The 14,421-nt window shown below is 42.2% G+C and overlaps 1 protein-coding gene across 1 annotated transcript in view; it reads left to right on the plus strand.

Annotated features, from left to right (window-relative positions):
* Window positions 1-353: 353 nt before the first annotated feature.
* The window catches only part of TACR3 (tachykinin receptor 3), a 40,330-nt gene continuing 26,262 nt past the window's right edge, over window positions 354-14,421 (plus strand). Inside the window, exon 1 of the mRNA XM_009934901.1 lies at window positions 354-829. Coding sequence (XP_009933203.1) covers window positions 354-829 — 476 coding nt within the window. The remainder of the gene's footprint in view (window positions 830-14,421) is intronic.

Here is a 14,421-nt window from a genome sequence, read left to right on the forward strand (position 1 = left end):
CTCCCTTCATGACGCTGGGAACTCACAAGCCTATAAAATGTGCCTTGGCTCCCAGTCCCCTTCTCCTTCAGCAAAACTAAAAGCAAGAGGTGGCTATACAGCAGAGGAATGGGATGCTGTTCTACCCAGAGGTAGCTCTTCTGACGAAGCTGGTACAGCATTTCTAACAGTTGGAACACCGTAGACAAAGCTTTTTCTGACAGACCACTCCTTCCCAGTACCTGCTGTGCTGCCTTATTTCCTTTTTTCTTTCTTTCCTCGTCTTATCCTTTAGTGGGGATTTTGGAGGGCTGGGAGAGGGAGGTGAGAGAGGCACATCTGCACATCTTTCTTGGAAGAGAGGAGCATCCGAGATGACTTCTGTCCCCACAGCCAACTGGAACACGAGCATGAGCAGCAGGTGGAACATAAGCCTAGCTGCAGCGGGTGATTCCTGGGGACACACGTTGGGAGCACCAGCTGGCAACACTTCTGCCCCTGTAGCATCCTCAGCAGCCAACTTCTCCAATCAGTTTGTGCAACCCTCTTGGCGCATTGCCCTCTGGTCTCTGGCTTATGGCAGTGTGGTGGCAGTGGCTGTTTTTGGAAATCTCATTGTCATCTGGATTATCCTGGCTCACAAGCGCATGAGGACGGTGACCAATTACTTCTTGGTGAACCTGGCCTTCTCCGATGCCTCCATGGCTGCTTTCAATACTCTCATCAACTTCATCTACGCGTTGCACAGTGAGTGGTACTTTGGAGAGGCTTACTGCCGCTTCCACAACTTCTTCCCAATCACAGCTGTCTTCTCCAGCATCTACTCCATGACAGCGATAGCTGTGGACAGGTGAGAAAAAAGAGGAAACATTTAGGGGTGAGAGATTGAGATCAGATACTCTTCTGAAATCAAAATAAAGAGATAACAGTCATTAAGTGATGAGCGGCAGAAGCCTCAATGGTTCATGGATTGTGCTCCTCTGTACTTCAGATCTGTCCCTAATACACTGTTTTTCTCCCTGTCTTTGGTCTTTCTCCTTCAGCCTTTCATTGGTTTTACTCTCTTGCTTTCTTTAAAAACACTTCCTCTCTCTGTTTGACTTCAGCTGCTCTCTGTGCTCCATCTTTTAATACTAATTCTGTAACAGCAGCCATTGCTCAGGGTTTTATTTCCCACTTGTGAAAACAGCATCAGTCCCTCAGTTAATGTAATCTAATTCATACCAATAAGGAGTTGTAGAGATTGTGTGTGAAGGGAGAGGATTTCAAATTTCCCTCCTCTTTGTATTTCTGCACCTGGCAGAGGCATTTTCCTCCTCCTCAGAAATCACTTCAGACTGTGTTTTTAATAGCTCTTCTCACAGACAGCTCTGAGCTGCTTGGTTCCTCCTGATTTTAAATAATGAGACAATTTACATTGCCATCTGTGCATATCCAGAGGTCTGGTAAAAACATGGTTTCAAAGTGCTTGATTTTTTTCTGTTTACTTGCAGCAAAACAAGCCTTTCTGACTGTGAAAGAAAACAGGACAGGGAAAAACTTTACCTTTGTGCTCTTGGCAATAACAGAATAGGACAGCTGTAGTCTCTATAAAGCGGAGATGAAGTTGTCAGGTTTACAACAGAGATGCTTTGATGGACCATCTTTCTCAGAAGGTGCTTTGAGCCTCCCCTCGGAAATGTTCCTTTTTTTATGATCATTTTCACATTTGCTGTACTGGGGACATAACTTACTCTGTGCTTTAGAAATCTGATAAATCTGTGAATTTTCATTCAGAAAAACAGATCATTTTGTACTTCAGATCTTTTATTCCTCTTAGCAATGTACAGAAATTACTCACAAAACTCCTTTCTACATATTGAAATCACATTATGCATCTTGCCTGAATTGACTTATCAGAACTGCAGCACTTTCCAGTGATGGTAGCTAAGATTTTAGAAGGTTCAATCCATCTTCTGAAACGTAATTTCTCATTTCCAGGTGCAAAGTTTGCGAAACATGTTGTTGTACCTTTTCTGTGCTGTGGACGAGTTCCTAATAATGCTTTTCTGTTGGCCCTGCCAACTACAAATTTTAGCTGGCATTCTCATCTAGATGCATTTCTGTTCTGTAAAGCTAAAAATGAAACAGACAATGAGATTCTTAGCAACTTTACTACCTCTCTGCTCTGGGGATGCATGAAGACAGGAGGAAATCATTACACTTTCCACTTGCCAGTGATGTATCTTGTTCCCAGCTGTTACTTCCCATTAATAATGGAGGAGGTAGTGTAAAGCCAATGATACAATCTTTAACCAGGCAAAGATTTCTTCCATTGTCAATTTGGGTTTAGCTTAAGAGTCTCATCTAGCTTGAGGTTTTCAGAAAGATAGAAGGATTTTAGCTGATGGTGAGAATTTAACTGTTATTACTGCAGCTGATTATATTAGCCGAGCAGTTACTAAGATGCTCTGGGTGAGGTTTTTTCATTTTTCTAACAAAAACATCCACAGAGATGTAGAGCTCCATGCCTTGAAAGTTCCCAAATTCATGCTAGGAAACTGGAAATGAGAGTGAATACAGTCCCTCGGGAATCCAAAGACTCCATTTCCAGAGTGAGTAAAGAATAGCTCTGTTCCACACTGATTGAAGTGCAATGGTCAGGTACAAAAATATATTGGAAATGTTTTCTTTGGTTTGGCAATATGAGACACTGGTGCTCAGAAGTAAGCCAATTACTATTATTCACTCTGATCTATTTCTTGTCTGAAAAACTCATGAAAAAATCACAATTTCCACTCCACCACAGTTTCCAAGCTCACCTGCCCCCAAAGACAAATCAAAATCTTCCCTGTGCTTAGATGAGCTCTCTGCAGTAGCAAGGAGCATCATGTATAACAGAAGAGCAGTCTATCCCTCCTTCCCTATTCACACTGTGATTATTTTTCCTTTTACACCAAATCACACCCGATACATTCAGTACCTTTAACCATTTCCTGACTACCTCTGCAGAACACTTCTGCGGAGTCAAGATGAAAACTGAGAGTCAAAGTGAATCCCAAGGAATGTTCCTGGATGTACAGTCTGCCCTGTTCCAAGGCACAGATCTGCTGGGTGGACATTTTTTAAAACTTTGGTTCCCATTTGCCTTCCATGAAAAGTTCAGCCCGTCCTTCAGACAGGACACTGCTTTAGTTTTGATCCAGTAAACTCCTCCTTACATATTCATGTTAAATTAAATTTTTTTTAAAAAAAGCTACAGATGAGGGTAAAGCTATCGAGGGAACTGAAATGATGGGATTGTATCAGATGATGTTCCAGTAGAAACTGTCAACATTCCAAAATATTGGAAGGTCATGGGTTGCAACTCACTAACAAGTATGTTGTGATATGCTGCATTCATTATTTTAGAACTTCCAAGTGTTCACAGAGTATGAATGAGTCACTGTGTTTCTTTTCACACCTGATTCTGCAGGCCATGTTGTCTAAATTGTGTGCACTTGAAATTACTGGACTGACACAGACTTCAGTGGAGTAGGCAGTTCCTGTAGTGGGGTGTGCAGCATCTAGAGACGAGGATGAAAGTATCCAAGGCTGCTGTAAGACCACCAGGTCACTGAACATAGACTCATATTTATGTGGGCTTATTCACACTTCTGACACCCCTTCCTAGTGGTCTTTTTCCCCTGTCTTCTGCTTTTTTTTCCCAACATACTGTTTGCAGACTACATAAAATCGTGTTGCTGACATGGATGACATGCTGACATCAGGATGGATGTATTTTAAAATTTGGTTGAAAACTCAATCAAACAATTTGCAGCAGAATGAGAATCAGAATCCAAGAACCATGGGCCCAGATTTCTCTTGCCTAACACCCATATACTCACTTTACTGAACACCAGACTCAAAATCAAATTAACCTTCACTAATAAAATATTAGGTAATTAAAGAATCTCCATGTTTCAAAATATGATTGATTCTTGTTATTAGCAGTCTCTGTTTCCTTTTGGTTGCCCTTCTCATTTCTTTTTAATAAGCTTCCCCAAGTTTTTGCAGTTCCCCCTTTTTAAATGAAACATTACCATAGCAGCTTTTTGGGGCTTTTATTGTTTCTGCAGAAATGTTAAAACCTGCCATAGTTTAGACACTATTCAAAGGATAATAACATTGAAGCCTGACCATAGACACTGTTCAGGACCAACTCAAGAGCTCTTTGTTTACTTTGGGCTGCTTCTCATAGATGGTCCATAGAGCAGTCAATGCTGACCAAGAACATATTTTACATCTGCAAGGAATTCACTGCTATCTTCTATTATTATTGCATCACCTGCTGTCACAACCTTTCTATTTTTTGGGGGGCATGTCACTATTATTACTGTGAATTAGCTGAGTGTATAATCCTGAAGTTTCAAACCATAAAATTTTGTATTATTAATGAATACGTTTATTTTACTTGACTTGATTTTAAACTATATTTAAAATTCAGTTTTATTCCTCCTCTTGCACAATCTTGTTCCTTTTTTATGAAACTTAGTATTATAGTCTTACATTCCTCCTAGATAGTCTCTAGTATGCCTGTGACACCAATATCCTTATTCAAAACTTGTCATTATAGTTTCCCAGCCTATTTCTCAGGCTTCTGATATGTCTGAAGAAGCACACACATACTGGGTCAGTTTTCTGTTTTTCTGTGATGTTATTCAGTTACTGATGGCTGTTAGTAATCCCTCTACACACTCATTAGATTTCAACATAAATAGTATAATACAAGCTTGTAACAGAAGACAGTTACGAGTCATAAATACATGATTCAGTTTATGAAAGGAAACCTACATTCACCATGTGTACACACTCAGATCCTCAAAATATCACTTTGGCACTTCATTCTCTTGAAGTGTATGCTGTAAGAGCAGTTATTATTGTCACAAAGTAGTACCACAAGCACTGTGAATTAATCTGTTACTGAAATTCTGAACTAGGCTGTTGGTGCATTGAAAAATATATTATCTTTCCAGTAGAATATATTTTGGTATCTGTCTCTGTATGAGTTCCTATTCCTGGACAAATTGCTCAAGGCCTTCATATGCCATAAGTATTTTAAACTGATACTCCTGCCATATTATACATGACCATCTTTGATGTAGAATAACATTATTTGAGTTGGGAGTTAAGTATCTATTACCTGTCCTGTGTTCTCAGAAACACTGAAGTATAGGGAAAAGTGTATGTGAAAAAATGATCTCAGAGGTGTCTAACAGGTTAGGATATGGAGTGCACAGGGCACGACCCTAAGTTGGGGGTCATATTGTAGTGGCATCAGCAAAGATGCATATCAAGAAGATGTATATTGGTACTTGCATTCTTGCACATGTGTTTGGGACCAAGAGTTTTGTGCTCTGCTCACCAGTGAATAGAGGAGGTTGAAGCAATGGCAGGCAGGACACCTGCATCACCCAGCCAGCTGCAGTCCCCTGCACCGAGCTCAGTCCAGACAGAACGGCAGCCTTTGGCCCCTCTCTCACTCCCCTCCCCTCAAACTCTGTAGGCTCAGAGTAAATGGTTTCCATGTGAGAGAAAATTTTCACTGAAGACCGAGGAGATAGATGAACATAGGAACCAGAAAAACACAAAGCTAGGTGGATTTTAGTAGAGACAACAGTGACAGGATGAGGGGTAATGGTTTTAAACTAAAACAGGGTAGGTTTAGGCTAGATATAAGGAAGAAACTCTTTACAATGAGGGTTGTGAAACACTGGAACGGGTTGCCCAGAGAGGTAGTGGAGGCCCCATCCCTGGAAACATTCAAGACCAGGTTGGACAGGGCTCTGAGCAACCTGATCTAGTTAGTGGTGTCCCTGCTCGCTGCGGGGGAGTTGGACTAGATGACCTCTAGGGGTCCCATCCAACCCAAAACTTTCTATGATTCTATGATTCTATGATTCTATGATTTCTTTTCAGGTTTCCTGTGCTTGACAGGCTATTTTTGCCAGAGGGGTCTCCCTCTCATATCTGAGAATATTTTAATCCAAAGAAATGGATAAAGGGAGTTTCTATAAACTTGCTGTGCTGTTTTCTCCCCAAGATGCCATTTTATTTTTTGTTAGCTTTACCTGCCTCTGGTGTCACATAACTACACAAAACACTGCCTACCCTACCTCTAAACTAAAGTTCAATACAGCTGTTTTTCCAAACTAATGGATGACTTTGCAGTCATGACTTCATGCATCAGGCTTGGTCACTGCATAGCATGAAGGGAAAAATGCAAGACAAATTTTTAAAATTATCACTGTTCTTACTATTATTACTTTGCCAGTCAAACTACAGAATTCAAATAGGAAATCCCTTCCCCATCTCTCTGTGTTTCCCAATTTGTATTTTAAGATGAAGCACACCATATTTCTGGGTTCCAGCAGTGGCTGCCCTCTGAAAAATACTAGTCATCAGAACTGGAAAGAATAAATTGAACAGGAGAGCATCAGGCGTTCAAAAATCAAGAGGTGAAACATAAAGGACTCTTTGTGACTTGGGGGCCTAAAATTATTTTCTGGGTTTAACAATTCTCTTTCTTTCTTTCTTTCTGAGAGAAGAGGTGTAATACTTTCTGCAGAACATCCTGACTCAATGGCTAAAAGATTCAGACTGTCAGAGATACAGAAAAAATAATCCATTTCTTGCTACGGTACAAACTCACAATGATCAGGCAAAAAAAACAGAATCTTTTTGGGTTTGGGTCAAAATTCATGTCAGAGATGTTACTGATAACATACTGAGACAGTTTGGGAATAAATATAGGCTTTTTTTTTTCCTCTTTGTTTTGCATTGAGTAAACATTAAACAAGCTGCTTTCAAAAAATGCAGTGAAAAAAAGTGAGGTCAATACGCCAATAGCTTGAGGAGTATAAGCAACATTTACAAAAGCGACTGGCCCCAAGTCTTCTTATTCCAGGCAGGAAGCAACATCTGACAAGTTCAAACCATATGTTCAAATGAGAAGTTCATTTTAGACAGTCTTAGCCTTAAATACGTTTTCTCAGTGCCCTTATTAATAGCTTAATGAAAACTATTAAAAGATGCAACTGTGGTTTACTATGTAGTATAGCCTGTAGTACTTTTCAAAGATAGTAAAGGGTTGGGTTTTTTGTTTTCTTTGTTTTTCCTTGAATATTATTGCCTATATGCATGTATTTCTGACGGATTTATCAACCAGGAAAGAAATTTCTACCATTCATATATTTGTGTTTACCTAAGATAGAATTATTTCAAAATAATTGCAGAAACAGAAGGAAGCCATTCAGGTGACAGTGTCAGAAATGTGGGCAGTAACAGAGTGGGTTGTAGTGTGTGCAGATGGAGCTATTTTTGCAGACTTTGCATTGCTTCTTGATAGCCCAGGTAGATCTTATTCAAAGAACAGGAGAAACAGAAGCCCTTCTGTCAGGGGAAGTCAGTTAGTCCATCATTTTATAAGACAGACCAAAAAGAAGAGTTATCGCTTTTCTATCAATATGCATAGGTGTAGAATACATTGTGTAAAATCAACTACATACTTCTAAAAATCTACACCATTGTCAGTTACCAAAATGTTCCTCAAGCAGAAAGTATTGCACTGCCTATGAGAATTCAGCTATACTGAAGAATTCCAATATTCCTGTTTAAGTTTTCTGTTATGAGGTACCCAAAAGCAAAGCATTGGATGCTAGTCCTGACTTCAGAAAAACTGCAATTACCCCCTGCTCAAAGCATGACAGCTATTCGCCAACAGCATCATGTGCCTGTGGGTAAATCAGGGCCAAGTTATCCCGCTGGGATATTGTCCACTAATCTCTCAAATGTACTATGTGTTTGTTTATCTACCGTGCTGTCATACACTCTTTCTTTGTGCTGCTAGCTTTAAGGTGATCACTGCATAACAGTAACATTGTTCACTGTAGATCCTTCTGGCCACCAAAACCAGTCTTCTTCAACAGTCAGAGACGGTCCTACAAAAAGGCCTGTAGCCACTCTTCCTGCAGAGAAAGTCAGTCTGCTTGAATGAATACAAACCACTCCCACAAGAAAAGATGGAGCCTTGAACTAGTACATAGAAGGTAAAGGTTAAAGAGTGAGAAACTTAAAGATTTGGGATTCATCATACAAAAAACGCATCAAAAGTCTCACAGTTCATTCCATCCCCTTTAGTCTGCTGTATCTACCTTACAAAGACTTTTTGTAGGATTTTCCCATGACAATCTTTTAAATCAGGGCAGAGAATCATTGCAATCTCCCTACCTAAGTTTCTTAAGTATCAGTTGACTCCAAACACAAAGTTTCAAAAACAGCTTCTGTTTTGATGCAATAACAGAATTTGTGCATTCACGAAGGAAGTGCACTCTGCTGTCTGCTCTTGATGAGTCACTTACAGGCAAGCGTTATGATTTTCTCTCAGTTTCTTCCTTTGTCAAGTCCCAATTTCCTGTTACAATCAGGGGCTGAATTGATTACTTTTTTCCCCATTTGAGTTTACACACACACTATAAACAGGTGAAACAAATCACTGAGGATGATTAAAGGGTTCCAACTGTGTCTCCAGATGGGCATTTGTAGGATCCAATTTTGAACATCGTTTTGTTTTAAAAAAGTGTTATCTATTTCCTACAATTTTCTAAATAATGTGTTAAGGAGGGAAGATTTTCGCAGATGTATTAGTCAGTGTATGCTGTTTTACAAAAAGATAAATTAGGATTATTTTTTCACCTTTTCTACTGTCAGGACAATAATACACAAACCTCAGAAGATTTTGTAGTACTTACCAGCTATTTTTCTCATGTTATTTGCAAACTGTAACAGAGCTACATGATTATGCTGTCATTACAACCACTGACTTAAAGAGTTTATCAATGTTATTCAAATGAGGACTGTCTCTATTATCATTTCAGAGAAAACAGATTTTCTTGATTTGATGAAGCCAAGAAACAAGTACCAAACATTAAATTGTAGATTCCAGCCAAACTGAGCTGTTCTGATGGAAACTAGATCTATTCTGGCACCAGCAAATAAGGAAAGAGTCTTGAGGGAAAAGAGCACTGCAGCAAGCACACCATGATGCACCAGCCATTGTATCTGGCAGCCTGACTGATTTCTCATTAAGTTCAAGGGAAAGACTTTTGCTGACTTCCATAGTAATTAGCTAGGGACAATGACTAACACAAGCCAAAGGGGGAGAAAAGCGATGACAATGGGATATAGCATTATCACAGCAGACAAAATCATGTGCTAATGATTCTAGTGATGAAACTAAAGTGCCACCTAAAAATTCTTTAGAGTTATACGTAGAACATGGTGCAGATGTTGAATAGTCCACATTCCTGCAAGTGTTGGCTTGAGTCTCTACCTGCACACATTTGCATCCCTAAATTTCTAAATGTACTTATTCCATCTTATAATTACCTTCCAAGTTTTAGCGTTTATGTTGGATGGGATAATAATAATTTCTGCTTGTTGTGATAAATGGGCATAATGAGGCAATTCTTTTCAGTTGATAGGTACTATAGATTCAGCATCTCTGCTTTATTGGGTGGAACAAGCTATCTCTGGCACTATCAGCAGCTCCCACTGGAGTGAGAAAGCATTAGAAGTTCGATCCTGAAATCAAACGACCTCAATGAGAGTTCAGAGCCCTTTGTTTAGCAGCGGGTCCCATTACTCCAGCCTGGTGACTGAACAGTAAATGTCCAAAGACTGCAAAGCAAATAGGCACAGCACCCCACTGAATAATGTTTGTGTGGCTCCAGAATGCTTTACAGCAATGTAACAGTTCTTCAGTTGCTTGTAGCCATTATAAATCCTCCTTCAGCTCAAATGTCTACCATCTTTTAGTGACCTTGGAGACAGAGCTGTGGGGAGGTCCAAGGTCTGTGTATAAACATCACAGAACATGGTGGACCTACGAGGGCCTCAGCACTCGCCACTTTCACTGACTTCAGAAGGACTGCATAAGTTCAGGCCACTTGAAAGAACAGTGGAGAAGCAGAATAGTCATTAACACAGGTGACACAGCGGCGCTGAGTCCAGTTGGAGGCAGGTAACTAGTGGTGTCCCCCAGGGGTCAGTACTAGGCCCAGTCTTGTTTAACTTCTTCATCAATGACCTGGATGAAGAGTTAGAATGTACCCTCAGCAAGTTTGCTGACGGCACCAAACTGGGAGGAGTGGTGGATACACCAGAAGGCTGTGCTGCCATTCAGTGTGACCTGGATAGGCTGGAAAATTGGGCAGAGAGGAACCTGATGAGGTTCAACAAGGGCAAGTGCAGGGTCCTGCACCTGGGGAGTAACAACCCCATGCACCAGTACAGGCTTGGGGCAGACCTGCTGGAGAGCACCTCTGCGGAGAGGGACCTGGGTGTCCTGGTAGACGACAAGTTGACCATGAGCCAGCAGTGTGCCCTGGCTGCCAAGAAAGCTAATGGGTTCCTGGGATGCATTAGGAGTATGGCCAGCAGGTCGAGGGAGCTTCTCCTTCCCCTCTGCACTGCCCTGGTGAGACCTCATCTGGAGTACTCTGTCCAGTTCTGGGCTCCCCACTTCAAGAAAGATGAGGAGCTACTGGAGAGAGTCCAGCGGAGGGCTACGAGGATGATGAGGGGACTGGAACATCTCTCCTACGAGGAAAGGCTGAGGGAGCTGGGCTTGTTTAGCCTGAAGAAGAGAAGGCTGCGAGGGGACCTAATAGATGCTTATAAATATCTCAAGGGTGGGTGTCAGGAGGATGGGGCCAAACTCTTTTCAGTGGTGCCCAGTGACAGGACAAGGGGCAAGGGGCACAAACTGAGGCACAGGAAGTTCCGTCTGAACATGAGGAAGAACTTCTTCCCTCTGAGGGTGACGGAGCACTGGAACAGGCTGCCCAGGGAGGTTGTGGAGTCTCCTTCTCTGGAGATATTCAAGACCCGCCTGGACAAGGTCCTGTGCAGCCTGCTGTAGGCAACCCTGCTTCGGCAGGAGGGTTGGACTAGATGACCCACAGAGGTCCCTTCCAACCCCTACCATTCTGTGATTCTGTGACATCAGAGCATCAGAGAAGTCCATCTGTTCCACTTACGTGCAGTTTATGGTTGGCTGATCACAGAAAGAACAACTCTTTGGGAGTTCTCTGCCATACATCCACAGAGGCAAATGGACCTGCCAGCACAGAGTCCTACTGTCAAAACATTGTGCTTTTCTACAGTTCTACTCACCTTGGGATCTCTGGTCTGATTTTTTCCAATGTCTTTTGCCTTTACATCACCGCAGTTTCCTTGCTTATTCTCCCCTGTCTCAACCCAATTTCTACCTGATATTATTCTACAATTATCCTTTCTTTACCTCTCCTCCTATTAGTTTCTCATTATTCTTGTTTCACTTCTATTCCTATTTTTGCATTCACTAAAGTGTTCCCCAGTCCCAGTTCTTTTGCTTTTGCTCCAGATCCTGTGTCTCATCATTCTCCCTTTCAATCCTGGTCTACTCACACATTCTTCTTTTTTTCAACACCAAGTTCAGCACCGTTCAGTGCACAATTCAGAGAGTATGTCTGCTGCTCCCCCTTGTAACTGGCACTTTGCCGTACAAAATGTATGTAAGCATATCAGACAGAGTAAGGAAATGAGCCTTGATGACAGAGCTACACCATGAAAGACAACAGGCAGTTGTCAGCCATGGGTACATATGGAATACATAGGGGCAATATCCTGCATCATACATACATGTTATCACATACTTCAGTTCCTCACTTCACTAATTTTCTGAGCAACACCTAAGCATGGAACCTCTAGCCTGTGCTAGCAGGAGATTTCATTCCTGATGGAAACACCCTGATCAAAACGGACAGAGATCAAAGCCAAGGGCAAACTGAAAAATTAGCTACTGCTCCTTCAGATTGAGCCTAACAAGAAGACAAACAACTTATCACTCTTAGGTAATGGCAAGATAACATTTCCAGCAAACAAAATTATAAGCAGAAGTGGCTAAGCCTCCATAGCAAATGACAGTTAACAGTGCAGGAAGGACTCAGTCCTCTTCCGGACTTCTTTTGGCTACAGAGATTAACATCCAGAGACAGCTCAAATTTGGAGCAACTGAGAGTCATTCCACATTTTCCACTATCCTTAATTATGACAATGATGGTTTCTCCAGGAAAATGCTACCAAACTTATATGACAAATTTGAGTGAATGTAACAATTGCAGCTGTAAAGCAATATCTCACTTTGTTAATTAAGAAATTTTGTTTTTAAGAAAAGCCACTTAGGGAACAAGTTAGATACTTCATTGTAGTTGTTAGTGTACTGACAAATTAGAATAAATTAGGTTTGCTATCAAAGGCTCAGTAATAGAGAGCTGTCAATACTCTCTGGTCAGCTAAGTCCTTCCTGCACAAAGGCGTTATTGAGGGAATGGTCAAGGCTCCTCCACCTTCTCCCCATCTTGTTTCTTAGAATGACTGTCTGTTGTTTTTTTGAAATCTATCTTGTGGAAAAAATAGACTGTTGGCTTATCACTCATATTTCAACAAGAATGACAAGTCGCCTGCTTTTTAAGAACGACAAGTAGCCTGCTTTTTATCTAATCTTAGTCCTTTGACTCACCTCACTCGGACAGCCAATAGTTAAAATTTCCATCAGTACAGCTGTATGAGTCATTTATCACAAACAGTCCACATCTTTAAAGGGCAGTCACCAGACAGGGAGATAAAACAAGAGAATTTTATCTTAGCCAGAGAGAATTACTGCTGGTACCTACTGGAAAGAAGACTAATATAACTGGGAATAAGAATAATGAGAATGTAATGGATGGCATGAAGGTGACCAGGAGGGTAAAATACCTCCAGCTGTAAGTGAAGACCAGGTTCGGGACCTCCTGAGGAACCTAAACGTACAGAAGTCCATGGATGAGATGCATCCCAGAGTCCTGAGGGAATTGGCTGATGTTGTTGCCAAGCAACTCTCCATGATATTTAAAAAGTCATGGCAGTCAGGGGAAGTCCCCAGTGACTGGAAAAATGGAAACATTGTGCGCCTTTTCAAAAAGGGTAGAAAGGAAGACCCTGGGAACTACCGACCTGTCAGCCTCACCTCTGTGCCGGGGAAGATCATGGAACAGATCCTCCTAGAAGATATACTAAGGTACATGGAGGCCAGGGAGGTGATTCGAGACAGCCAGCATGGCTTCACCAAAGGCAAGTCCTGCCTTACCAACCTAGTGGCTTTCTATGATGGTGTAACAACAAGGGTGGACAAGGGAAAACCTATGGATGTCATCTATCTGGATTTTTTTGTAAAGCCTTTGACACGGTCCCCCACAACATCCTTCTCTCTAAATTGGAGACCCATGGATTTTATGGGTGGACCATTCGGTGGATAAGGAATTGGTTGGATGGTCGCATCCAAAGGGTAGTGGTCAACGGCTCAATGTCCGGATGGAGACCAGTGACGAGTGGAGTCCCTCAGGGGTCCGTACTGGGACCGGTGCTATTCAATATATTTATCAATGACATGGACAGCAACATTGAGTGTACCCTCAGCAAGTTCGCAGATGACACCAAGCTGAGTGGTACGGTTGATACAGCAGAAGGACGGGCTGCCATCCAGAGGGACCTGGACAAGCTGGAGAGGTGGGCCTGTGTGAACCTCATGAGGTTCAACACGGCCAAGTGCAAGGTCCTACACCTGGGTCGGGGTAATCCTCCCCTAACAATACAGGCTGGGGGATGAAAGGATCGAGAGCAGCCCTGCTGAGAGGGACTTCGGGGTACTGATAGACAAAAGGCTGGACATGAGCCGGCAATGTGCGCTGGCAGCCCAGAGGGCTGCATCACGAGGAGCGTGGCCAGCAGGTAAAGAGAGGTGATTCTGCCCCTCTACTCTGCTCTGGTGAGACCTCACCTGGAGTACTGTGCTCAGCTCTGGAGCCCTCAGCACAAGAAAGACGTGGAACTGTTGGAGCGAGTCCGAAGGAGGGCTACAAAAATGATCCGAGGGCTGGAGCACCTCTCCTGTGAGGACAGGCTGAGAGAGTTGGGGTTGTTCAGCCTGGAGAAGAGAAGGCTGCAGGGAGACCTGATTGCAGCCTTTCTGTACTTAAAGGGTGCCGCGATTGAGAGACGGGACACCGCTTGATGCAAGCAGGATGATCGTTTTATTGTTCTTACACACATACATTTATACAGATCAGAAGGTAGCGTGTTTTAAACTGATTGGTTAAGTTTCAAACTAAGCACCTATTGATTGGTTAACACAGTTGCTAATACAGACACATTCTTTTCCTAAGCTCATCTAAACTAAGGCCATGCAGACACATTCTTTTCTTATCTTATCCAAGGCCAAGGCCTTCCTCCCTCAGGATGGCTCGGCACTATCTCTCTTCTTCTCAGGGTCAGGATGGCTGGGCACTAACTCCTTTCTTCCCAGGGTTTATGGCCCACAAGTTCCAACACATCCTCCCTCATCAA

This window comes from Opisthocomus hoazin, chromosome 5 (assembly GCF_030867145.1).
Source record: "Opisthocomus hoazin isolate bOpiHoa1 chromosome 5, bOpiHoa1.hap1, whole genome shotgun sequence".
Taxonomy (NCBI): Eukaryota; Metazoa; Chordata; class Aves; order Opisthocomiformes; family Opisthocomidae; genus Opisthocomus; species Opisthocomus hoazin.